Genomic DNA, 26,745 nt, shown 5'->3' with positions numbered 1-26,745 from the left:
GGAATTATGCGTACCAAAAATGGGAAACGTGCATACCAAAAATGAAACTTATAGTTTTTATTTCTTTGGAAAAATGATTCGTTACTTTTTTATAGCTACTAAATAAATATGATAGCACCTGCCTTGTTGCTATTATAATGTACTTTGTCTTTGAATTAAATCTGGGACAAGTCTCTCCATCGAAAACTGTTAACGCGTCCACTCCCAAAAGCGCAGGGCCGGGTTTCCTTGGACGAAATCTGCCTGTCGTTTAGAGTTTTGTATTTTCTTTTTGTTGATAGGTCGCTACCAGTGGCGAATCCTATGTCCCTGATTTCTTTCGACTGGAACAGCTGCAACAGGAATTTAACTTCGTTTCAGATGAGGAATTAAATCGATCCAAACGATTCAGGCTTCTTCGTCTCAGAAGCCAAGAGGTGCCAGAATTCCGAAATTATAAGCAGGTTCCAGCATACGACCGAGAAATTATGGAAAAGGTGTTCCAGGTAAGAAATGTCCGTAGAGGCAGTAATCGGATAGCGGCTGTGCTAGCTGGCGTACTAGTCCATGGGAATTCTGCGGTCGAAGGTGTTATGTGCTCAGTGGTGTTGGTTTCTCTTCTGTAGCACTTTTCATAACCTTTCCAGCATTTTTCTTGAGTGCAGTGTTCAAATAATCTCTTCGTCACAGTGTGATGAATGACACAAACACTAAGAAAAAGTAGAACCGTAGGCGGAAAAATATCTTAAGGGTTAACATGGCAAATTATCCCGGCTTAGGAATCCAATTCTATTTTAATCCAATAAGTATTTGCTAAGCACCAAACGCAGTCTGTGCCAACGAGAAGACTGATGGGTGGGGTTTGAGCGGCCTTGGGGTGGGTGGGTAGGAGGAAGTGGGGAACAGGGCTGGGCAGGCGTCCTGGGCCAAGTGGCAGGATGCACAGAGGCCAGGCGGGTGAGGAGGGATCTGAGGGGCGTGGGGCAGAAGCTTTGAGGAATTACAAGTTACAGTCCTGTGTAGGTAAGGCAGGCCAGTCAACCTAGACAGGTGAGTCTGCGTTTGACGAGGTAAATGGAGAGCCATTAGAAATAAGTACCAGTATGAATTTTCATGCAGAAGCTATTCTTGGAGAATATTTTTGGTTACTTGGTTCTTTGTATCGTTTGGACTTGTGATTGATTGTAAGTGATAAAATTCAATTTGAACTAGCTCAGGCACCAAGGGGAGTTTATTGGATGATGAAATCCCAAAATGGGGTTAAACACCTAAAGACACATGAATGTCAAGAGTTCATCCAAGCCTCAAGGCAGCTGGGTCCAGGGCCTGAACGCTGCCGGGACCGTCCTCCATCCAGTCTGGGCTTCCCCTGCTGTGGTGGCTTCTCTACTGCAGCACATTTTCTCTACGTGGCCTCATCCAGGAGGGAGAGATATGTCCTCTTGTCCCAAGTTTAAAAATCTTGGCACCAGCTCTGGAGTCATACGGCCTGGGTTAGGGTCCCTCCTGGGCCCTAATGTGACCAGAGAACTAAAGGAGAACATGGCAGTTTCTGGGGCCCACACGGAATCCAGTTCACGGAAAAAGAGAAGAAAATGCAGTGGCCTAAGCAGACAAAGCGAAAATACCCGCTACTTTCCTACGAGTTGGTGACCAAGTCAGCCACACCCAGATGCTATTTGCTATTTTGTACCTGTTTTACTTAATATAGAAAAGGCAAAAATTAGGCAAAGCCCTTGGCTGAGTTGTTTGGATGAGCTTAGCATCTTGAAGTACAGCAACTGTTATATGTGAGGCCTCCATGTCTTCCCACATGAACATTTCAAACTGTAATTACAGATTTCTCTACTACCCACACGGCAGTCTGACAGCTGACTCCAAATCGTAGACACGGCGTCCAAGATCAATTCTGAACCAAAAGTTAAGAGGAAGTTGGAGGAAACATTTAGAACCATAATTTATGACTTAAAGCACGTGCGATAAATTCTTTCATCTCAAGAAAGGCATGAGAGAGCACTAGTACTTGAAAATCGTAAAATTATTCCTTTTTAATTTTAGGACTATGAGAAACGGTTACGAGACAGAAACGTAATTGAAACCAAGGAGCACATAGATACCCATAGGGCCACAGTAGCCAAGTACCTCCAGCAGGTAAGGAAAATTATTTTATACAGTCCTCGGAGGGAAAATAGCCAGCATCCTAAGAAGGGAGGTGGGAGGTCTTGTTCTTTTAAATTTCTGTGTGATGATCAACTCCTGTAGACTTATTTTTTCATAATTACACACATGAAATTGATTAATAGCCATCTTTGTCTTTTGAACCTATGAAGGCACTAGGATGTGTCTCAGTGTATTTTCAGTGGTTATCTTAAGTGGGGTATGATTACAAGGGACTCGATTTCCAAGGCATGATTTTCCTATTTGAATGTTTGCATAGTATTACCTTTGCAATGAAAAAGTTTTCTAAACCATACTAACTGCTCTGATACACTAGAAAGTGGAATGTCCTTTTTTGTCAGCTTCCTCCTTCACTCCTTCCTTCTTCCTTCTCTCTTCCTCCCTACCATCCTTCCTTCTTCCTTCCTCCTTCCTTCTTCTTCTATTCCTTCCTTCCTTCCTTCCTTCCTTCCTTCTTCCTTTTCTTTAATAGATTTAACTTATAAGAAATGCTACAGTGACTACAGTACCTTTTTCTCATCCAATTGATCTACCTGGTGCCTAATGTATAAAACCCCAATTACGACATTTAAGAGGCCCTCCATTTAGAGAATAATCAGGAAGTAAACCAGTCTGAAGAGGGAAAGAACTTAAGAATCCCTTCTGAACTGTGCGTGCTTCGAGGCTGGGCCTGCTTTTCGTTTACTCATTCATTCATTCAGCAAAATTTGACTGTATGTCAGGGACTCTCCCAGGCCCTGAGAATACAGCGGTGAACAAAACAGCTGCCTTTGGAGCTTGCCCGGTGAGCACAGCTGGCCGTGCGACAGTAGAGGTCAGGGACACAGGGAAAAGCGAAGGTGGGCCGGGTCGGGGCTGAACTAAGGTGACGTGGGGGTGAGGACGCGAAGAAGTATAGGGAGTGAACGATGAAGTTCACGGAACACGATTCTAAATGAAACTTCTTCCTTCCCTCAGGTTAGAGAATCAGTGATAAATCGTTTCTTAATTGCGAAACACCATTTTCTTCTTACGGATTTGATAGTCGAAGAAGAAGTTCCCAATATCAGGTAAGAAACAACCCTTTTGTTATTTCCGATAGAAATTATTGGTATTGCATTCTATTCCAAATCTCACGTAAATATAAGATTTTTATCATTGCATGGTACGCAGCTGAGCCCCAAATAATGCTGGAAACTGGTCGAACTTAATCAGTGCCTAGCGATTCCATTAGTTAAGGGGGTCTCTAGGAGAACAAGTCACACTTGGTCCTCTCCATCACGTCCCAGAAGACCCCATCTCACCTCCCTCCACTGCCAAGTCACCGTCACCAGCCTTCGCCAGGCCCTCGTTCCGACCCAACTAAGTGTGACAGCGTTCCCCTGCCACATCTCCCAGTGCCAGACTTCCCACTGACTCTCCTGTCACGGGCAGCAGGGGTGGCTGCCAGTTAGCCCGCTGAGGTTCTGGGCGGCAGGGGGCGGCCAGCTTCCAGCACAGCTAGGAGGCAGAGAGCTGCTGTGTTAGGTGAGCAGCAAGGACAGCCGGGAGAAACGGATGTTTACACAGACGTTGCAAATTGACTATATTTGCTCGATTGCCTCCCTGTCATTTAGAATCATCTTCAAATTGTCTCAATTCGGGGTGGATGCATAAAAGATAATAGATAACTTTCTATATTGGTGGTCTTGTGTGCAGTCCATTCATCTCATGTCCCTTTCTGTGATTAAATCTCTTGGTCCCAGAAAACATATGTTATTTCTTATACATGCGTTTCCTCTCCACCATCGAGTTGGAAAGGAAACAAAAAATTGAGCTGTGTCGGCCCCGATCTTTGGCTTTGCCTCCATTCACGTACGGAAGAGAGGCTGTGCCCACATGAGTTCATGCAAACCTTCTCTTTGCTCCAGGCCCAGAACCCAGTCATTGAATGTTTTTTTCAGTCATGAAAATTACACTTAGAATAGATGGTGATTTTTCATACTGTTTTTCCATTTCTTTTCTTTCTTTTTCTTTTTTCCGCTTTACTTTCTGCATTAAGTTCTGAAGGCTCGGGGTATGTTCTTTCTTCTTTTAATTTCAATTTGTTCTTGACTTTAAACTAAGACGTTTCTGTATTTAATGGTCCTAACCACTAAAATGTCCCCAAGCTGAGGGCAGCAAAGTCTTATGAGGAGCCAGCTCTGGGGGAGGGAGGACGCATTGACAAAGGAAGGGACGTGCTGTGGTATGGCCCCCTGGCAAAGGTGTCTCTCTGAGGTCCCCAGGTGTGGGTTAGGTATGTGTCCTGGCAGAGCGATGAAGCAGATGGGCTGTAGTTTGTGACAACGTAGATGGATCTCGAGGGCATGGTGCTAAGTGAAATAAGTCAGAAAAAGATAAATGCCATACGATCTCACTCATATGTGGAATCTAAAAGTGCCAAACTCATAGAAACAGAAAGTAGGATGGTGGTCACCAGAGGCTGGGGGGAGATAGGGGAATTGGGGAGATGTTATTTAAGGGTACAAATTTGCAACTAATAGATAAGTAAGTCCTGATAATCTCATGTAAGCATAGTGATATAGTCAACAAGTCTGTCTTATAAACTTCAGAGTGACTAAGAGAGTAGATCTTAATTGTTCTCATCATGAAAAAGAAACAATTATGTAAAGACACAGTGGTACCAGCTAATATCATGATGGTAATCATATTACAATATGTAAATATACCAAACCAACACGTGCATCTTAAATTTGCACAATGTTATGTCAATTTTATCTCAATAAAAATCAATTTAAATCATGAAAATAATAAAATGTAGATAATAAATCACACACGCACACAAAGAGATCTGCAGAAATGCAAAACGATGTCACCCTCTCGCAGTCTTCTTTTGTTTTGGAAAGGAGAGTTATTTTTCAGTTTTACAGGATGTTAGCATGCCACGGGCTTATTCTTGTTTTAAATGAGTTCATAAAGTATATGTAAATAGATTCTACGAAGAAGAACAAGAGGGGCCGTGCAGTCAGAATGATCTGAGCTTGAACCCTGGGCCCCCTCCTCCCACTTAGGAGCCTTCAGCAAATCGCATCACCTCGCAGAGCCTGTGGTTTCTTCGTATGCAAAACGGGGTAAACTTTATCCCTGTAAGGACTAGAAATATTATATGCAGGACACCTACCACGCTGTTTGATTCACAGAGGTGCTGACAAATGGTCACTGTTCTGTGCTGTGGGGGAAGAAGACCCAAGGGACACATGGGAACAGTGGCTCCCAGGAGCCCCGTGGGAGCCGTCGTGCCACGTCGTCTCCTCGGGTGGCACAGGCTCTTTGGAGAGAGGGCTGCAGTCACACAGGCCACCGGGCCGTCCGACCCCACAAGGGAAGCAGAGGCGTGAGCGCCCAGCTGAGGCTGGCTCTGCACAGCTGGCTTCGTTCTGTGCCGTCTGGCACGGTCGGCCACCTCAGCTTCCAGATACCAAGTCAGGGCTGTGTTTCTGTTTAGTCTCTGGGCCAGAATTTAATTATATGCTCCATGGCCTTTTCTCCCATGAGTCACTGACCGAGCTGCTTTCATCTTCCAGGAAGTGTTGATTTGACATCACCTCAGGGGATGGAGGGGGCAGGGGAGAGGGTGAGAGAAAGACCCTCCTGTCTCCACCGCCTCCTCTCCCTGCAGCATAAGCACTGGCATCATAATCAATGTCATCACCCAACAGTTACTGTTCGACACCAGGAACCAGACCTGTGACAGGGCGCTTTGCACGCACCTTTTCGCTTAATCCTCTCGACAGCCCAGGAAGTGCTGTTATTATCCCCATTTTACAGATGATGAAACAGAGACTTAAAGAGGTGAAATAAATTGCCCAAGGCCAAAGAGTGGAGCCGGGATCCACACCCAGAGGGCGAGGTAGTCCAGGGAGCGCCGGGAAGGCGGTGAACATCACCTGCCATGAGAGGAGAGGGCTCAGGATATGGAGCGCCTTCTGGCTGAGGGGGCCAGGCCTCTGCCCTGAGGGCCAGTAAAACTGTCACCGGACTGAGTGAGGGCCCAGGAGGAAGGCGGAGGGAGGCACTGCCTGTGCAGCAGCTGGCAAGAGCGAAAGCGGAGGGTCCAGGAGACAGGGAGGGCCAGCCAGGGGCCAGAACACGCTACTCTTTCTCTGATCGGCCGCAGCTAAAATAAGGTTTAATCGTCCACACAGGAGGACCCCTCCCATCTTGGGAGAATTTCTTGATGATTTCCACCCTCCTTGGAAAGATGGGTTTTCAGGGGCCTGTGAGGATCCTTGGGGCACAGTTTGAGAAGTTGTCTCATGACTTTCCAGACCTTTCTTTTCCTTTGAGTCCTAATCCTGTTCTGTAATCATTAGCATTTTGGGCTTAAGCCTTTTCAAGCTGGCAGAACAAAAGCGACCACTGAGGCCAAGGAGAAAAGGTCGGAAGAAGGTGACAGCCCAAAACCTGTCCGACGGAGACATAAAGCTGCTGGTGAACATCATCCGGGCTTATGACATCCCGGTGCGGAGGCCAACAGCAAGGTGAGAGCCCGGGGCAGCCCTGGGTGGACTCTGCAGGGCCCCGGCCACGATCCCTTCGCATGGCCTGTCCGGTCCCGCTCTGACTTAGTGTTATCCTGTGAGACTTGGGCATTCTTGCTCAAGCCAATGCCCTCTTGGTTGCGAGTAACAGAACCAATTCAGTCGATTCAGGCCACAGCGGGGATTCACTGGACTGTCTCACAGAACTCAAGGGCAAGGGCACAGCCGAACCGGATGGTGGGCTGTAGATATGAAGACAGTTCCTCCGAGACACCACTGTCTCTCGCGCTCCCTTCTCTCTGTGGGCAGCTTCGCTCGTCTCCACGTGACGAAAGTGGTGCATCCTGGCAGGGGACCACCCACCCACCAAGTGCCAGCTTCTCAGGGGGAGCTTGAAGGTCCTGCTTGGGGTCAGGGGTTGATCCATGGTCTTGCCACCTGTAGCCGGAGACAGAGGGTCACCAGGACTTGTCCTGAAGGGAGGAAACCGTCCTCAGAGAAGCAGGTGTGAGCTGGGCAGAAACCTAAAACGTCTGTGTCCTAGGTTCTGAAACGTACATGCCACGGGCATAAAAATGTGACTTCCGTTTTATCTGCTCAGAGAAAATAGGTATGCCTACTACGCTTCACTGCACCGGGGGCAATGGGGACCCCTCGACCACAGGCGAGGGAGCCTGAGTTTCTTATCCCCTTAGAGAACAGAGATGGAAGGACCGAGAACTAAAACTTCTTTCGGCTGGTGCCCTTGCCGGTCAGTGTAGGAGGGAAGCTATGACTTATTGTGCATTCACCACGTCCTAGGCACTATGCGGGGCACTTAGGTATATACTATTCCATTAACTTCTCACTACTATCACTATCTACACTTCACTGAAGGGAAAATGGACGTACAGGGAGGGCGAGTGGCTTGTCCAAGGCCGTCCGGCCCTGTCTGATTCACCGGGGAGTGCCAGCCTAGACTTTGCATCTTCTTTCCTCCGAGTTCTCTCCTTTAAATTTATTTTCCCCTCCTCTCACCCCATTTTTTCCCTTTTTTTTTTTACTAATTCTTTCACCCGTTACAGAGCATCTGATTATCATCGACTATTCCCAATCTTATTACTTATAAACATCCATGTCAGCTCTGCTTCTTTGAGCCGTAACCCAACTCTTGCACCTTGACTGCATCTGAGCTCAATCGTGGACTGAAAAGCTGTCTGTTCATTTGTCTTTAAAAAAAATAGAATGTAGAGGTGTTTCTCTTACTTTTGGTCTCTATTGATTTTTTTAACTGTTAAACAATTTCATTCAAATAATTACAAGGAAGTATAGTGGATCCTACGTGTTTCACATTGTAGAGTAGACTCATCAAGAGAACTCATGAATCAACTCTTAGACTAAGCCTGCCCAAACCATAATCCTTTACCCTCGCATCCAACTAAAAAGGATTTTCCACCTCCCTTGCTGTACCCTTATGGCCCATGCCCATCCCTCTCGTCTAACGTGTACCCCAGTATAGTATCTTATTTGTTTACATGTCTACCATCCATTCTAGCCTGAGCTGAAGTGTGCCTTGTGTGTCTTGGTGGCCCCAGTGTCTGACACAGGGCCTAAAGTAGGATAGGTACTTACCAAATATTTGTGTAATAATGTAATCGATGGTGTTCCAAAGAGAAAAAGGTTTTCTCTGGCAGTTGTTATTAAATATTGCACTTTTATTGTCTCAGAGTTTATCTGAAACCCTTATCTGTGAAAAGGTGAGACACTCCAGTAGAAAGAGATAATTTATACTTCGTCCAGTAATGAATGTGAAATACTTGGTAAACTGTAAAGTTCAGAACAAACATGCAAGTGGATTGTTAGGATGAGGCGGAAAGTGTCTGGGAGGAGCTCTCTGGAGGTGACCTTCATTCATTTCGTTAAGAATAGCAGTGCTTTAAAAGAGAAAGAGGAAAAGCCCCATAGACCCTAACCCAGGCTAGGAATTCTTGACCTCCCCTTGCCCGTGGAGCTTCTCAGGCCCAGAGAGACGTCTTCCCTGGGATTTGTTGCTCAAGGTTCTTGGAGAAGGCAGGTCCGAAGAAAATACAGCGGGAAAGGAATCGGATGGAGACAGGACAGGCTGGTCGGGCAGCTGAGGATTCGGCTACCTGAGAGGGATCGAGGCTCTCATTCATGCAGGGAAAGGCATGTGCCCACTCAGGCACCCCCTAGGAGAGGCGAGAGGGCTCTTCTTTGTTCTCACTCATTCGTGTGGGTCTAGGGATAGAAGCTGGGGAGGTTCTGGTGATTACTAGGTGACTAGGGATGGCCAGAGCATTGTTGGGATGACTGAAAGCCTTCGGAAGTGTCAACAAGCTTAGAGAGAATGTCTGTCACCCTAGCCACCAGAGCCATACACCTTTGGAAAAACCATCTGCTCAATATATAATTAGACTTGCCCTGACATTTATTTCTTTCATACATGTTCCCTCCTAGCAGATTCCAGCAGCCATCAAGATCTTCAAGGACTTTCAGCGAAAAGCGTGCTGCCTCCCCAACCACACACAGCCCGACCCACAGTGCTGACTACCCGCTCGGCCAGGTGAAACACCCAAATGCTAGATCTCTGCCTAGGATCTGATGCCTTATGTTTTTAAGAACTGCCTAGAAACTTCATAGTCTGATTTCTGCTCCGTTTTCTTTGGAAACATACTATTTAGTAAACATGCTAGGAGCAAAATGATTCAACTGCTGTGGACTCTTACAGTCTGCTCTTGATTTTAAGGTTTTAGTACGTCCTTTTGTAGAGGTTTCTTTTCAACGAACGATTTGCCATACGACGACGGCTGAAGGACCGAACCCCAGCTGGAATGAAGAGCTTGAACTCCCATTTCGGTAAGCGTCTTTTCCTCCTTAAAGAACGACAGGACACTCTGAAGAAACGTGAAGGACGCGGAGGCTCAGGTGAAAGTTTGTGTGGCTTGCGAGCTGGAGCAAGGGCCGGGAGTCCTGACACCAAGTGCCGTGCTTCTTCTCTTGTGCCACGACTGACGGCAACCGGAGACAAAGTGGGCAAACGTCCAGCTGGGGAAACTCAGGTTCACCGTTGGGACGCCACGCGCCTCTGCGGTCTCTGGCTACTGACAGCCCCAGCTCCCCGCTTCCCACACCCCGTGGCCCCCACACTGCTTTTCCTTTCTTCTCTGTCTCCCCGACTCTGGAAGCCTTAAGTAAATCTACAACTCCCTTGTTCCCGTAAATTATGCTTTTCTCTCACCATTTAAAATTTTTGATTAAATGATTATAGATATTTAAGACTCATCATTGCAGATCTTGAAGCAACCTTAGGAATGATCTAGTTCACCACTCTACTTTTATAGAAAATAAGCTAAAACCCAAAGGTGGAAGGTGACTTATTTAAAGGTAAATAGTAAATTAGAGGCAGAGCAAGGATTAGAACTAGTTTAGTCGGAAGAGAAGGGCAGATCCCACTGTTATATGAGGAAATTGGAGGGCGAGTGCTCAGTAAAATACACGCAGTAGCCCGGAGGCCAGCCACGCCGGGGGCAGCCTCCTCGGACCCAGCCTGGCTGGACGTGGTGCCATTGTGTCACCGGAGATGGACGTCACTCCTGCCTCGCTTTACTTACCCATGGGGAAAGCAGGCGGGGTGCAGAGAGCATTGGACCGACCACAGAACGATAGGAGGCTTATGACTCGGGAATGGTCTGGTGAAGGAGCCTGTTTCGGAGCTCACTTGCGTGGGAAGTCCGCGTCCCAGAACGCGGGCTGCTGGGGACCTTGTGGGCGGCCCACCCGAGGAGCCTGGCTTGCCGGCTCCTGGCTCAGCTCACCGCGGAAGCGGACGTGAGACTCACCGGGACCAGCCAGCAGAGCGAGGGTCTGTCCCTCCACACGGGGCCTCCGGCCCGGTGCCCGTCCCCTCTGGGTGCAGGCACCGTGTTGTCATGTCCTTCCCTGCACAAGATCAGTCCTTGAACGGAAAGCCTGGCTTTTCATCCTCATGCCTATGCTCGGGCTTGAGTACTTTTTCCAGTTTTGACTTTTGAGTGCTCATTATTTCTGTTTTGCCCATTTTCATGGTCCCTGGTCACGTGTGCCCATCTGCAGGGCCCCTAACGGGGACTACAGCACGACCAGTTTGCAGTCAGTGAAAGATGACGTGTTCATCAACATTTTTGACGAAGTTCTGTATGATGTCTTAGAGGTAAGTCTTGAGGAAAGATGTCTGTACTCATTTTCAAATCCTTTACCCCCTATACAGGTCCCCAACACGTTTTCCAGCTTTCTCATATTTGAAATGTTTGAAACTTGACAGATATAAGTGGGGAAAGGGAGAAGGGAGGAAGCCAAAGAGCTTTTTTAGTTTTCAGTCGAGTGTCTGCTGTGCTCCAGGAATTGTACTAGGTGCTTTTCATACTCTGTCTTATTTAATTCTAAAGTAACCCTATGAAGTAGATTGTTAAATCTCCAATTTATTAAGGGGAGACTGAGGTGAAGAATTTTGGGGGGTCACAGAACCATTAAGTGTCTGAACCAGAGTGCGACTTAGGTCTGTCACATTCGGCCAAACTCCCCGCTGCTTTCCAGCGGCCAGATTAATTGAGCGGATGTCTGGAGCTGTCAAACGATTACTGCCCCCTCTCCCTCCCCCAGGACGACCGGGAAAGAGGAAGCGGAATCCACACTCGTATCGAGAGGCACTGGTTGGGATGCGTGAAAATTCCATTCAGCACAATATATTCCCAAGCAAGGGTAAGCGTGTAAAGTCAGAATTCCACGGGGATGTGGAACGCCATCCGTGCTTCCTGTTAAAGCTTTCTTCGTGGGTATGCACCATCGACACTGAGAGACCCTGTGTGCAAAGCCACCCTAGGAAAGACAAAACCGCTACGTAAAGCCATTGATCTTCTGTCATATTCACACGGCTTATTAAAACATCATCTTCCTTGCAGTTAGTAGTCAATGTATGACTCTTCCAGTCGGAGAGATTTTTAACATTTAAATCGCAGTGAAGGAGAAGTGGGACAAAATGGAAGCTTGTCAAAGTGACAAAAGTGGAGTGGATAGATGCCGGAAAGTCACGTGAGGAAAACAGGGCACTTGACGGCCCATTTAATCAAGCGCATTTTGTGAATGTGTTTAAAGACCTCACTGTCTCAAACATGACGAATGGTTAGTAGAGACTCGCTCAGCTAAGACGCCCGTCTTCACAGTGGACCGATTTTGGCTAAGGGGATCCATTAGGTTAACGACTCTTGAATGGCACTGCCTCTATTCTGGGACAGTTAAAGATTCTGAAATGGCGTTAACGCCCCCGTGTTAAGTCCGTGGCAACAGGAGGCTATGAGACACAAGACCGTGGCTAATCGCAGAGTCTCCAGCAAGGCCAAGACCAAAGCTCAAGCCTCAGAGGCTTGGATTGGCTGGAATCTCAAAGACCCTTTGGGATTGCAATCCTCCCTAGACGAGGGGACAGTCTACAGGTGACACTGCAGTGATGTGCTTGCCAAAATCATTTTTATTTCTCTCTTTGAAAACATTTTAAATTAAAAAAAAATTTTTTTTTTTTAAGCATACCATTTTGCAAATGAAACTGCCCATGTTATTTGCCATTGCTAAATTTCACATTTGGAGGGGTACTCAGAAGAAATTACTCTAAACCACTTCTTGATAAATGAATTTCCTTGACCATATCCTGGTAATGTCCATTCCTCCCTAGAAGGCATGTTCACTGAGAGTTTAGGTTCTGCTTGAGTGCCTCTAACAACAGGGAACTCACTACCTCATGAGGCAGTTTGTTCTCTTTCCAATAGCTCTGCCAAAAATTTCGTCCTTGAACTGTGCCATAACCTACGTGCTTCGCCCTAACTCCCAATCTCAGGTCCTAGTTTGGAGCTGCACGTAACTGATTCAGTAATAATAACTATATTTATCTTGTGCATATCATATACCATTACTAGTTTATATGTCAAGTCAATTAAACCTCACGACAGCCCAATAGGCATTATCACCCCCATTTTACAGATGAAGAAACAGAAGACTAGACAAGTGAAATAACTACTCTAATTCCAAAGCTGACGACAGAGTGAGGATTCAGCTTTTACCAACTTCCAACACGCTTACATTGTTTATCCCTGGAAAATGAGATTGGTAAAAAGAGAGAGAACTATTCAACTTTTTGGCTTATACATTTCCATACTGCTTTTGAGAATGGTGTTATTACGACTGTCATTTAAAAATTCTGTCCGACTCCAAAGCTCATGCTCTTAAATGCACCCACATGGGACATTTGGCAATGTCTAGAGACATTTTTGGTTGTCACAGCTAGTGGGGGTGTACAACTGGCATCTAGTGTGTTCAGGCCAAGGATGCTGTGAACAGCCTGTGAGCACAGGACGGCCCTCCAAAGCACAGAATAACAACTGTGCCCAGGTAGAGAAACCCTGTCTTGAATCTTTACACTTTAAATATTTGGAGTTGGTGCCTGTCCCCTCTTGTGTCCCTGTCTACCTGACCGCACAGATGTGCTGTTATTTTAGCTGTGCTTCATATGGCATTGCTTTTTGTCCTCCTTCTCTCGTACCCTCTGGTCTGGCTGGTTACAGGCCGTGGGGGAACGCCAACGATGCAAGCGAGAAAACAAACAACCGCTCGCTTAGCTCCTTCCTAGAAGGCATCGTCACTGAGAATTTAAGTTCTTATTTCTCCTAAGATACAAATGCCACCAAAGACTATAAGAAAAACTTGACGTATAGAACTCAAATGCCAGCTCTGAATAGTTTTATAGCACTAGATGGTCTTTAATAAGTGTACTGTTGCTCTGACTTTGCAAAAGTTAAAAGTCCTGCCTTTTTCAACCTCTGCATAAGTTCGGTCATCTTATACAAGTGGCTTGTAATCCATTCAGCCCACATTTATTGAGCACCTGCTGTGTATATAAAACACTGCTATATACTGGGGAAAGGAGATACAAAAGGGGGTGAAATATGGATCCTATTTACAGAGAGCAGTTATCTAGAAGAAAATTATAAATATGTACACGGGTACAATGTGTCCGTGCAAGAAATGAAAGAAACACACTATATGGGAGGCTGCTGGAGATAACAGAATAATTCATGAAGGTGAAACCATCTGACCTGAGCCCGAAAAATCATTTAAATTCTGAAAGGTGGAGATGGGAAGCTAGGGCATTCCAGAAAAGTGGCTGGTTGCCAGCCAGCACTTACTGAGCGCGTAACTACATTTTAGGCATTTTTCTTAGTGTTTCACATCTATTGATGCACATATAACTTCAGAGAAGCGTAAACCGAGGCACTTGGAGTTCAGTCCAGGGTTCGAACCCGGGCAATGTAGTGTCAGGATAACTTGCATCACTAGTCCATGCTCTGCCAAATCAAGAAAAGAAGACGGGAAGCAGAGTCCTTTCTGTGAGAGTTTAGAGAGACCAAGCTGGAAAGACAGGGTGGGCCGCGGATGCCGGGGTGGGCCGCGGATGCCGGGGTGGGCCGCGGATGCCGGGGTGGGCCGCGGATGCCGCGGTGGGCCGCGGATGCCGCGGTGGGCAGTCTTTGTGGAACTGGTCAGAGGACGGTGTTGACACCTGCTTTTGAACTTCTGTTGGAAAATGACCGGGACGTTTACCAAGTTGCGTTTTCTTTGCAGATCGATGGGACGTTTAAAATAGACATCCCCCCAGTTCTTCTGGGCTACAGCAAGGAGAGAAGTGTGATTCTTGAGCGGGGTTTCGACGCCGTCCGAAGCCTAAGCGACGGCTCCTACATCACCCTGTTCATCACCATCGAGCCTCAGCTGGTTCCCGGGGAGTCGGTTCGAGAAAAGGTAACTGCACACACACTGGGATCTCACCGACGTTGACAAAAACGTGAGAAATGTGTGCGGGGCCATGCTTCTGTGAGCTCGGACCGCGAGGCACGAGCGGCCTCTCTTCAGGGTCCACTTATTCCTCTCTCAGTTCGGGCAGAATGAAGGAGAGAGGCCAGCCGTGAGGGTCTGTATTTCCATCGAGCCCATGATTAGGTCGACTTGAGCTCTTAGGCAAAGCAAAACAAATACAAACACGCTCCGCTTTTAGGAGAATGTTCTCGGTGGGAAGCAAACCAAATATGACAAACCAGAAAAGCAGACTGCTCTTTTATCTTGATATTTATTGGCAAGCATGCCAAAATTCGTTTCCGTATCTGACCTCATGTCCCTGGCTGTGTCGTGTATGGAATCGCTTCACAGGATTATGACCCTCCAGGGGTCACCTCGATTCATTTCAGCGCCATCGGACAGAAATGACTAAGTATGGGCACAAGAACCCTAACTGTGAACGGCTTTAGAAAAGAAGCATTTCCACAACCTCCATTTGTTAGCGTCTGTTTCTCATCCTTCGTAGTCGGGAGGCGCTGTGTCCGGGTGACATGCTCGTGCAGCAGGGAGGGACACTGCGCTCACGGGGCTTGGGAGAAATACCAGTCATGACCTCTGATTAGCGTAAGCTGACACAGTAATCACCACCACCCCGTACGGAGTTCACACGCGGTCCTGAGCGCTAAGTCAGACGTTAGCCACACGCGCTCTCCTTCGACACTCCCAGCTGTCTCGTGAGGTGCGTCTCCAGCTCAGAGATGAGGAAAACGAAGCTCAGCCTATCCAGGTTCGCCCAGGCGGTAGATGGCAGAGCTCACCACTAAATGTCTGTCCGACTCTAAATCGTATACGTTCAGCAGACATTTACTGAGCATCCTCTATGTGACAGGTGGATTTTAGGCACTGGAGATACAGCAGGCAGCCTAGAAATGCAGATAAAAATTCCTCAAAGTTCGCATTCATGTGTAAGGCCAAATGGATAACTACGAAGCTTTACCGCATATATAATTATGCTGACTCCGCTTTGCCCGTGGGTATTACACGCAGATGGAGGTTTTTTGGGTTTTTTTAATGAGCACATTCCTCCGTTTCTTTCTCAGTATTATACTTGGTGCACAGAAGAAAATACTGTTATTTCTCATTTGCAAGGCGTTTACGGAGAACATGAGGATTATTGGGAAAAAAATCTACTGAAATTCACATTAATCTTATATGCTAGTCTTTGTCACTAAAGTTGTGACACATATGTTCTCTAGAAAACATGTTAAAACATATGCATTTCGAAATATTTCTATAAAGGGAAACGCATTCGGAATGTTTTTCCTCATATGTAAACTCAAGAGGAAGCCAACAAGCATGTTGACAGCGAAAGATGCTCCCAGACAAAAGATGATTTTGTAATTTCTGTGTATTCTTAACAGAAGAAAAAGCAGTCAGCAGATGAGCTTCCAAAACCTGTGACAGTTGTTTTGTCTGTGACCGTGGCTGGAAGGATGAAATCAGACTCCTTGACACTTGGCGTACTTCAAGGGCACTGACCTCTGATAGCAGAATTGTTAAGAGGCCCCCAAAGCTCTGAAACATAGTTCTCAAGTCTCCCAGCCTTCCTTCCTTAAAGCCAGATACCTAGGCTGACCTTCGCTGCCTTTGGTGGCATCTCACTGCCCCATTGTGGCTGTAGGAAGCATTTCTCTTAGACCTCTCAGAACCCAGATTCTTAGGCGTCTTTTAATAGGGAAGGCATATGGACTGACAGGCCCCCAACGTCCTGAACACGCAGTGGCAGGAAACCCCACTAAGTGCTTCCCCTACAGATTATTCAGGAAAGAACAGCCCTCGCCCTAAAATAACAGGGACCCAAACCTGGCCTTGTTTTTCCACTTGCAGCAACTTCCAGAATTAGCGGATTTGTGTTCCCTCCACCATCACCCCACAGGGAGCCATTCTATATGATTTTTTAAAGGTATTAACTCACAGAATTTTCTAAAAAATTCGTAGCAACTCTTGAAACGCTTATTTTGGCATCCCCTACTTTACGTTGTCTTGGTAAAAAGTTTTTAAAAAATAGATTATTTCTCTTAATAAAGTCTTCCTCTTGTTTCTTTTCTTTTTTCTTTCTTGCCTCTGAGAGATGAGTGACATGCTTAGAAAGGTACCAAGTATTTTGTTTTACCATTCATCAGTCAATAGTTATTAGGCTTTAAAGCTGCTTTTGTTCTCTGCCGCCTTATGAAAGCTGCTGGATCCTAATGTGTGTGTGTGAGCCCTTAGCAATGAACTGCAGATGTCTGCGGTTCCATGCAGAATGTTCGGCTTTGTCTTCTGGCCCATTTCATCTTGTCAGGAAGACGCTTATTTAGCTGTGAATCTAAGAAGTCATAAGTCTGACGTCACCTGCATGCTGGGAGTGACATCCACTTGTTCCAAATCCATAAAACCCATAAGCTGCTTCTTAAAGAGACAGTGTGTCTGTGACAATTATTTCTGATCAGTGGAGCTATCACAGTATAGGTATTCAAAGGGAGTATAAACCCATTCACCTTCCTGTAAAACCAACATAAAAATACGTATTAAACTATTGCTTGGTCTCAGCAATCAGAATAAGTACGTCATAGTTTAATTTTCATAGGTTGTTTTATTAATCCAATAGTTTCTAGATGGCTACTTGCATTAATAAGCAATCAGGTACTTTCTTTCAATCCTGTCGAGTGTCTCTTAAGTATTTAATAAATCTATCTAGGTTATAAATTTTTAGGTTATAAACATAATTAAATAAACGTCAGGGACACCAAGGCGTGACAATGTTGTAAGGACCAATTAGTCACACTTCCCGAGGCACACGTGTAGTTCATGTTGACTACGGGGTCCGAACGCGTTTTGCTGCGTCTCCTGTGATCATACATAAACTCCATGGCGTCTTTCTTTTTGAAGTTTGATTCTCAGGAAGATGAGAAATTGCTTCAAGCCACAGAGAAGTTTCAAGCTGAATGTGCCTTAAAGTTTCCGAGTCGTCAGTGCCTCACGACAGTGATCGACATGAGCGGGAAGACCGTCTTTATTACTCGTTACCTGAAGCCTTTAAACCCTCCTCAGGAGCTCCTCAGCGCTTATCCCGACAACCCACAGGCAACGGCAGTAAGTATTTCATAGCCAGTCAGGGGTGGTGCTGAACGCGCATTAACATTTCAGTATATTGCCACATTAGTTACCATATTTTATAGTATTTAAGAAAGTAACTGTATCAAGATCATTGGTGATTAAATGAATGATTAAAACATTTCTAGTGCCATGAGGCTTAGGAGTCTGAAGGTATCAGAGAGGATAATAATCGTTACAACAAACGATTATTGAGTACTTAGCGTATCCCTGACATTATATTGGGTGCTGGAAAATTAATATTTGGAAAATGCTCTACGATGTCTTATATAAACATGTTTTCATTATATAGTCTTAATAATTTCACTAGGATTTGAACCTCGGCCTCTGACATCAGAACTCATGTATTTTCTACTATATCAAGATAATCATTCAGTATTAAACTTAATGCTATAAGCATTATTGAATTCACATGGAGCAAAAGCGATTTCCAGTATTTAAGTATGTACGGCATGTAGGCCATCACCACCAGCACATCCCTACGGGGCCATCAGAAATGCATGCACCATTCCCTGCAGGCAGAGTGCCATCCATACTCATAAGAGCCTCACATCAACAGAAGCCGAATGTTAAGCAGGCTGTTCTTCAGTCAATACTATACCCCACAACTGTCTTTGGAGAGTGGGTAGTATGGGGGTAATTGCTGCTAGTAAGTCATTAATATAGTAATTTAGGAACAGGGTAATGATATATCTACTTGCAGATACAAGTATGTTTTTAAAAGATCTTGTGTTCCACACTTCTTTTTTTATTAATAAATTTTTATTGAAAACCATAATACAGACATTTATTCTCTCAAGTGTAGTAGATGTGCGGAAAACCTCCCCCAGTAGAGCACATTTTAACAGTGATGAATAAAATATTTAAAACATTTTTAAAATCATGGCTGAAATCGGAAGAGACAGGAAACAAGAGAGCAAGATTCCAGAAGGGTGAGGGTTTGCTCGGAGCGGGTCTCACAATTCCTGACACCTACAGCTTGGTTTCAGTGACCCACGAGGCTGCTGGAGACAGGAGAGAATACACAGGGCTGGAGGTGGCTACAAGCATGGATCAGAGACTCAGCTACAGTTAAAACTCTTGAAGGATAATATCATCGGTGGGTGAACTAGGAAATACTCGACTTTGCAGAAAAAAATCCTGTCTGTCTCAGCCTTGACTCTAGATGGAAGGGAAAACAAAAGTCTTTCCTGGGAATTTCTAATCACGAAGCTGTATTTGTTCACAGAGAGGAGTGGAGTTTATACTACCTGTATGATCCCCCAAAACTTCAACTAAAAACTTAATTAAAAGTGTTGCGTGTTGTTAATGCCCCAAGATCTGTCAGACACAAACCCAAGTCCTTCTAGAAGAATGCCCTTTAAATTCAGCCTCAAAAAAATTCCACAGAAAAAGTTCCAAGCAATATGAACGTATAAAAGAGCATCAGTGAAGAAATAAGTCAGCATGAAGAAGGTCAGAGCAGAGACAACAAACTGCGGAATCGGGCCACAAAGACTGCAGATATTAGAATTATCAGATTCAGAACATGAAATAGCATGTTTAACAAGTTTAAGAAATCTGGGTACTTGAATATATAACAAGAGAATGATAGTCCATCGGAATTGGCGGGCAGATTGTTAAAAGTACTACATGAAACTCGTGGAAATAAAAAATTGTACAGATAAAATTAGAAATTAAACGAATAGGTTAAACAAATCTTTAAATAGTTCAATACGGAGTTAAGTTACATACAATTAAATACTGAGAGAATTAGCGAACTCGGATCACATGCAAAGAAATTACTTGGTACAGAAAACAAAGATAGGGAAAAAAATAGAACACAGAATGATTAGGAGACATGGAGGATGGTGGGAAGAGGACCAAATTGTGCATAAAAGGCGAAAAGACTTGAGGGTGTTCAAGATTTGATGAAAGACAACAATCCTCTGATTCAAGAAGCCCAGTGAATCCTGAGCAGGATCAAAGAAATGACAATTAAGGCATATCACAGTCATCTACAAAGATAATGCTGATCTTAGCAATAGCTCGAGAGAAAACAAATTATCTACAAACAAAAATGGTTAAACCAGTAAACTTTTCAGCTACGAAAGGAAAAAAGCCATCAAGGAATAATATCTTCAAAAGGTTGAAAGAAAACAGTCGTCAGACTAATTTATATCCAATGAAACCATCTTTCACACAAACATTGGGAAAATTTACAACCAGATTTTCACTTGAGGAATTTCTTAAAATGTACTTTAGAGGGAAGGAAGGCTCTTAGAAAATTCTAGATGCAACACATAATGTTAGATAAAAAATAAAAAGTGTGTGGGAGGGATTTGTGATTAAACTAAACAAGCATTGTCTTCATAGCCATAATAATAGCAATGTGGGTGAAAAATCAGGATAGAACAAAAATCCGGAAAAAAAAATATATTGTCAAGACAAGATTGACGAGAGTATTTTAAAAAGGGCAAAGATATTTATTAACTTCAGAGTTTAAGTTAAATATTTTTAGAATAACTACTTACAAGAATATGAAAAGTAAGTATAACTTACAAAGTAGCAGAGAAAAAAATAATGAAATGGGGTGAAGAGAGAGAGAGAGAAAAAAAAAGTTCGAGAAATAAAAAGCACAGAATAAGGTTATAGAGATAGTCTAAATATTTACCAATAATCACAATCAAAGTGACGGGGTTAAGCATTTTGTTTAATTGTAACGGAATCATTGATTTTATATATGGAAAAAATAAAAATAGGCTCCTACTTCACACCATTCAATTGCAGATAGATTGAGGAATTAAATATGAAAACCATCTTTATAATCTGAGATAGGAAGGCCTCTTAAACAAGAGAGAAAAAGCACAAGTTATAAATAAAACAATAAACTTGACCATATTAAAACTGAGAACTTGGGTTTATCAAGATACCACAAAGGAAATGAAAGACAAGCCACAAATCAGGAGAGGATGTTTTCAACATATGTAACAGTCAAAAAAATAGTAACTAGAATCCATTTTAAAAACATCTATAAATCAATAATAAAATGTGCAAAATACTTAGAAACTCAGAGAAGTGAAAACATGAAAGGTCAATAAGCATATGAAAAGGTGTTCAACCTCCTTAGAAATTATGAGTCATAACTGCAATGATGCCCTGACCTGGGTTTCTAAATACTATTGACACCAGGGCTGCTTGGAGAAATGGCTGCTTTCAATATTGAGCTGGAGAAGGCACAAGGTGATCCTGGAAAGCCTTGTTGTACCAGAGAGTAAGGAAGTCCAAAACCAACCAACCAAACAAACAAACAAAAAAGATGAATTCAAAGAGACACGGGAGCCAGTTTCTCCATCTGTAAAAGATGGATGACAGCAACCTTCCTCATGGGATGTTTGGAGAGCTTAAATGAGCTAATATTAATACAACACAGCACTTGGCGAGCATTCCTTTCATTCTGCACACATAAATGTTTGTGACGTATGAAACTTGCTTGCAAGAAATGAGGTAGAGGACCCAGCTTTCTATTTTGTTAGAAATTATTTTTTTTAATGCTAATCTTCTTTAAACAGGAACTGCTGGCTCGATACGTGGCATTGATTCCTTTCTTGCCTGACACCGTCTCATTTGCTGGCATCTGTGACCTGTGGAGTACATCTGATGTGAGCAGTTCTTCCCATACATTTACTAGTTTGAACTGACTTCATTGAATTTTAGCTACATGGCTTGCATAATTTTAAACTGCAACCTTCGTTAATCATTATAAAAATCTACCTGGCCATCTGTTTAGCAGGATGCGCTAAATTCTGAAGTATTTTTAATTTCTGGTTCAACTTGCCCAAAGTTCAGAAGTGTTAGAAAAAAAAAAAAATTATTTGCACAAAGAAAAAGAAAACACTTCAGATGTCTTAATGTTCCTTTATCCTCTCAGTATTACTTTAACGATATCCCAGTTTCATTCATTTTAAAATGTCAAAAATACACCCTATGTGACATTTAGAAACTGTACATTCCTTAACGCGTGGGCTTCTTAAGGCGTGCCATGTCATTATTCATTCAGAATGTATTTCCTGGTCACCTACCATGTATCAGACACTGTACTTAGTTCTGGCTATGAGCCAAACAAACGTGGCCTCTGCTCTCGTGGAACCTACATACCTCCAAATGGATCTTCCGCAGGATGAAACGCACATACCACTGGCTTTCATCCTGCTTCGGAGATCACGTCACTCTGTGTTTGAGTCACATTAAACTGTAGTCTACGACTCCCTTTGAGGGGCAGCTCTAAATCAAAGAAATTAAATTTTTTGTTCTCCGATATACTTTGGCAACACAATATTGATGATTTCAGAGAGAGAATTTCCACAACCCGGAGACATCTATAAAAGATGTACAAAATAATAGACCAGTCCTTGTGCTCTGGAGCCAGGCTGGCTGTGCTACTTCTGGGTCTTACCTCACCTCTCTGGGCCTCCGCTTCCTCGTCTGTGAAATGGACGTTGAGAACCGCCCTCAGAGGTTTGGTCTAGGATTAAACGCAATGTGTCTAAAACACGCTGGGGGGCAGTGTAGGGGGAGATGTAACAGGTGGAGCACACATGATTTTTAGGACAGTAAACAATACTCCGTGCGATACCAGAATGATGGATACATGCCATCATCTATTTGTCAAAACCCATAGAGTATACGACACCAAGAGTGAACCCTCCGGGCTCTGGCTGGTGTGACATGTCAGTTTAGGTTCATCGGTTGTTACAAAGGTCCCTCTGGTGGGGGATGTTGATAGTGGGGAGCTGAGGACTCGGAGTATGTGGGAACTCTCTGTACCCCGCTCCCAACTTTTCTGTGAACTTAAAACTGTTCTAAAAATTATTCTTAAAAAATGGTCAGCACATAGTGAGCTGTCGGATATAAATTCAAAATGAAAAATACAACTTTGAAATGTGTCTCCCCCACCCCGTAGTGCTGATTCTAGAAATCCGTGTCATCAATGTTAGAGAAAAATCCATGTCCATTAAAAGCGGTGTTTCTTTTTTTAATGAACTAAACATAGTATCAAATATAGGGGAAAAAATTTTTAAAGGTCTTATACTTTAAGACACTAACTTTAATAATGACTTTTTAAAATTCTGTACAGCCGATCCAGAATGAAGCCATCAGTCAATGCAACATAATTTTATTTTTCTTTTTGTCAGCAATTTCTCGATCTCCTGGCAGGAGATGAAGAAGAGCATGCAGTATTACTATGTAATTATTTTCTCTCCCTGGGTAAAAAGGCCTGGCTCGTGATGGGCACTGCTATTCCCGAGGTAAGATCACGTGGGCCGGCTCTAACATGGGAGTGTCTGGCACGGTTGCGCCATGTTCCAGATCACAGACAGGACTTATTTTCATAATGATCCTTTGAGCTGCAAGACACGTTCCCCAGAGATTCCGCAGTAGGCGGAGAGAACCAGTCACGAGACACGAAATGGTTTTCAGTGGCACCCGAGTACGGAGAACTACACGGCACTTGAGATTGCTTTCGGCACATCTGAACCCTTCACTGCCCAAAGCTCCCGCCTCGCTCTGCTCGTTTAGTGAGACCCTCCTCCTGCCCACGCTACTGAGACCTCCGATTGCTCAGGGATCGAGCGCTGGGCATCCTGAAGAGTGAAAGGGATCAGGGCATGGCCAAGTCAGAGACCCCTCCCTCCACTCCCGCTGATTCCTCAGGCATCTGCTACTCACCCGGCAGGGAAAGGGAACAAGGCAGATACCCAGAGACAAAGAAAAGAGTGTTGGCAGCTGTATTTTGATATGATCATTGTTATTTTTATTAGACTGGAGACTTAGTGACTTAGGATTTGTTTTTCCAGCCCACTGCAAATATCCCTAAATTGGGGTGATTTTAGGTACAAGTTTAGGAAAATCACGTGGATTGAAGCAGCTTATCCAAAGAGTGTTTCAAAAAGAGGCTACGAGGCTCCAAGAATCCTCCAGGAATTAAATAGCACAGTCACTCCTGGGCAGATAGTATCGTATCTGAATCGTAATTCATTCTCCGTCATTACTTCCAGATAGCCAGGTACGAGGAAGACAACGCTGGGCTGGGAAGTCACAAGGCCTGGGTGTAAGGCTCAAACGCCCGCACCTCGTGAGCTGTGTGACTCTAAGAAAGTCGCGTGACAACTCAGCTTTGTGAGGAAGCTGGGCTAATAATTTTTGTCCCGCCTTTCCCTAGAAGGCTGTGAGTGTCAAGTGAAATCATACATGAGCAATACAGAAATAGATGTTCGTCGTCAAAAAAGAAGCCAGTGTTACAGGCTCCAGCCTCCCTCCCAGCCCCTCCTCAGGCAGCATCACTGTTAAGAGTTTGGTACGCGTCCTTTCAAATTACCTCCTATGCATTTACGTAACTCTAAATGTGTATCGAATATCAGTTGCTGTATCAGAAACAGAAGTAGTGTTCAGACATAATCAACCTTCTAAATACCTGAAAGGCAATCTTACTGACTCTACAAAGAAAATGCAGTGACTACTTATTTCCATTAATAACAGTTTTCAGCCAGTCTTAAGATATACTGGCTGAGTAGCACAACTACTGTCCCCACTTGGTCACTACGCTGCCTGGTAACACATGCAAGAATGTGACAAAAATAAACACTTTATTTCTCAAATCTGGCGTAACTTAGAACTTCAAACTAATTTTCACCGTTAGCCATGGATTTTAGAAGTTAGGGGTCCAGCTAAAAGAATGAGTTGTTTGTGCAAACTGCTTTTGACCTCAGTTTTATCATTAGTTGGAAACTGTTTTAATGGCTGTTTTCCTTCAGGGTCCAACTGCCTATGTGCTCACCCGGGAGCAGAGTCACTATTTAATATGGAACCCCTGCAGTGGACATTTTTATGGACAATTTGATACATTCTGTCCCTTGAAAAGTGTGGGCTGCTTAATAGGTCCTGATAACGTGAGTATTAACATTTCTTCTTAAACGTGGTTGGCTGACTGTGGCTTTCTTTTATTTAACTGACCTACTTGTTTAAATAATATTTTATGTATCAAAAACTTTCCTATAAACATATACATATGCCAGTTAAAGAGACATAGTGTCAAGCACAGTGGCAGAACTGTCCTAAATAAAATTTCTGGTTGAATTAGTCACTTGACCTGCAGAGAAGCAGAATGAAATTAAAGAAAGAATATGGGGTTCAGTTTCAGAGGATGTGAGTTTGTGTCCTGGCTCGGTCCTCAGTTATCTCTTCCAAAACAGAGTCTGCAATGCCTAATTCATAGTGTTTTGAGAATTAAATGAGGCAAATTTATCACTTGAGAAGACTGAGTTTTGGTTTTTTTTTTCTTTTAAGAGAGATTCCCAGGTACCACCAGGTGATTCTGGTTACACTTAGTTTGGGGGACCATTTAAATTACGAAAGGAGCTGCATAAAGCAGTGGTCACAAACCCGAGTTATGGAGTCAGACTGCCTGAGTTTAAACTCCAACTTCATCATTTACTAGTTGTGTGAGCTCAGGATAGTTTCTTCATCTCATCCAGCCTCAGTTCCTTCAATGGTAACATGGAGGTGACAGTACCAGTTACTTTAGAGAGTGGTCGTGAGAAGTAAACGAGATAGTGTAAAGCAGCTCACACACAGTCACACTGTTTACTGGTTGCTGTGACCGTTTTCGTAATCATCAGTCAGCACCTTTCAGAACAATTACTGGAGCATGCATTCCCGATATATGTATCTGTGCTTATAAATTTCATGTTTGCTTGTGCATCCATTTATATTATACATACACAGAAAAAAACTCTTAAACATAAAAAGAAATCATTAGAAGATCTAATCTTTTCTTCTCATGCCCTTGAGGTGTGCACTCTATTCTGAAGACCAGTGATCAACTTTTCAGGGTTACTGATAAAATTAGAGATAATAGATGCGAAGCACCCAGCGAAGAACCTGTCTTTCACAGGGACTCAGCAAATGGCAACTATTATAAATTTTCGGTGTGACAAGAGCACTGTGGAGCACCATTCTCACATTAATTATTATTTTTAATTAAAGGCATCATCATAATCATAAATGATCTGCTTCGCGCCATCTCTGTTTAGAAAATCATCTTTAAGGTCATTACTAATCAAACGGAGTCAGCAGGCATTGAAAGAGCCTTCAAAGAATTCCAATCTCTTGTCAAAATTTGTATTAGTTCTCAAAGCAATTACTGTATGGCTGACTAATTCCCATTAAGCCTGAGTTCGGGGAGGAAGAGAGACTCCCTTTTCTCCTCTTCTAACAAGATGGCAACAGTGGCCCCAGGTTACACCTGCTCTAAGCCGCGACGATCCTCGGCAGAGGGCTCACCCTCACTGCGCTGGCCTGATGCCCTGAAACCTCAGCCACCCAGCTCCGCCACACACACAGCCTCTGGACCGGGTGCCTGTCTCCCCTCCACAACTCTGCCTAGAAACAGACTCCTCTTTCTACCACGTTTGTCCTTCCACTTCTCCAAGACCTGGCGGCACTCACTGTTCCAAAACGCCCTTGTCGTGTTTTCTCTCTCCTTTTCTATCGTCGGAGTCCAACGATTCTAAAATATGCTTCTCCCAACCTGGCTCTACTCTAAAGGACCGTTGTTCCTCTTTCCTTCAGAATTCTTCAAATACCAATTATATCCTGGCTTTCATGTTCCCCGTAAACTCAGACTTGAACCCACTAAAATCTAGCTCCTCTTCCCAGCGCATCCTACAGAAACTAAACCCAGAGACGTACGGCGGTCTTGCTTATGGAGAAGCAAATCCAGTGGTTTACTCTGATTCCTCGCTCTCCCGTTCTATGGCACATGACAGGACTAACCCCTGTTCATGAGAACACACTTGCCCCTCATTGGGGATAAAGGACAATTTCACTCTCATCTCTCTGCAATGCCTTGGGTTTCTTTTACGAGCTCTTCTTCCCAGCCCTTAAAAGTAGATGTTCCTAAAGATTCTATATTTAGATTTATTGCAGGACGATACCTATTATTAATTATAGCTCTATCTAGTTTATCCGGGCAGATGAGTCATAATTCTATCACTATCACAAAATTCAGGACCCAAAGAAAGATTCTATCCCA

General features: G+C 44.0%; 1 protein-coding gene across 9 annotated transcripts in view; it reads left to right on the top strand.

Moving 5' to 3' along the window:
- The window catches only part of CC2D2A (coiled-coil and C2 domain containing 2A), a 100,891-nt gene that overhangs the window by 66,246 nt on the left and 7,900 nt on the right, over positions 1 to 26,745 (top strand). For 7 of the 9 annotated variants that reach the window (XM_039838157.1, XM_039838155.1, XM_039838158.1 and 4 more), the window contains 13 exons: positions 282 to 485; positions 2,038 to 2,130; positions 3,115 to 3,206; positions 6,492 to 6,659; positions 9,117 to 9,222; positions 9,406 to 9,515; positions 10,752 to 10,848; positions 11,298 to 11,396; positions 14,307 to 14,483; positions 17,448 to 17,651; positions 21,224 to 21,313; positions 22,847 to 22,960; positions 24,467 to 24,601. In XM_039838157.1, the coding sequence (XP_039694091.1) occupies positions 282 to 485; positions 2,038 to 2,130; positions 3,115 to 3,206; positions 6,492 to 6,659; positions 9,117 to 9,222; positions 9,406 to 9,515; positions 10,752 to 10,848; positions 11,298 to 11,396; positions 14,307 to 14,483; positions 17,448 to 17,651; positions 21,224 to 21,313; positions 22,847 to 22,960; positions 24,467 to 24,601 (1,689 nt within the window). The remainder of the gene's footprint in view (positions 1 to 281; positions 486 to 2,037; positions 2,131 to 3,114; positions 3,207 to 6,491; positions 6,660 to 9,116; positions 9,223 to 9,405; positions 9,516 to 10,751; positions 10,849 to 11,297; positions 11,397 to 14,306; positions 14,484 to 17,447; positions 17,652 to 21,223; positions 21,314 to 22,846; positions 22,961 to 24,466; positions 24,602 to 26,745) is intronic. The other 2 variants (XM_039838151.1, XM_039838154.1) reach the window with 2 other exon arrangements.

Source organism: Pteropus medius, unplaced genomic scaffold (assembly GCF_902729225.1).
Source record: "Pteropus medius unplaced genomic scaffold, Ma_sr-lr_union100, whole genome shotgun sequence".
Lineage (NCBI taxonomy): Eukaryota > Metazoa > Chordata > Mammalia > Chiroptera > Pteropodidae > Pteropus > Pteropus medius.
The sequence above is the reverse complement of the archived record's forward strand: the minus strand, read 5'-3'. Positions and strand labels throughout refer to the sequence as shown.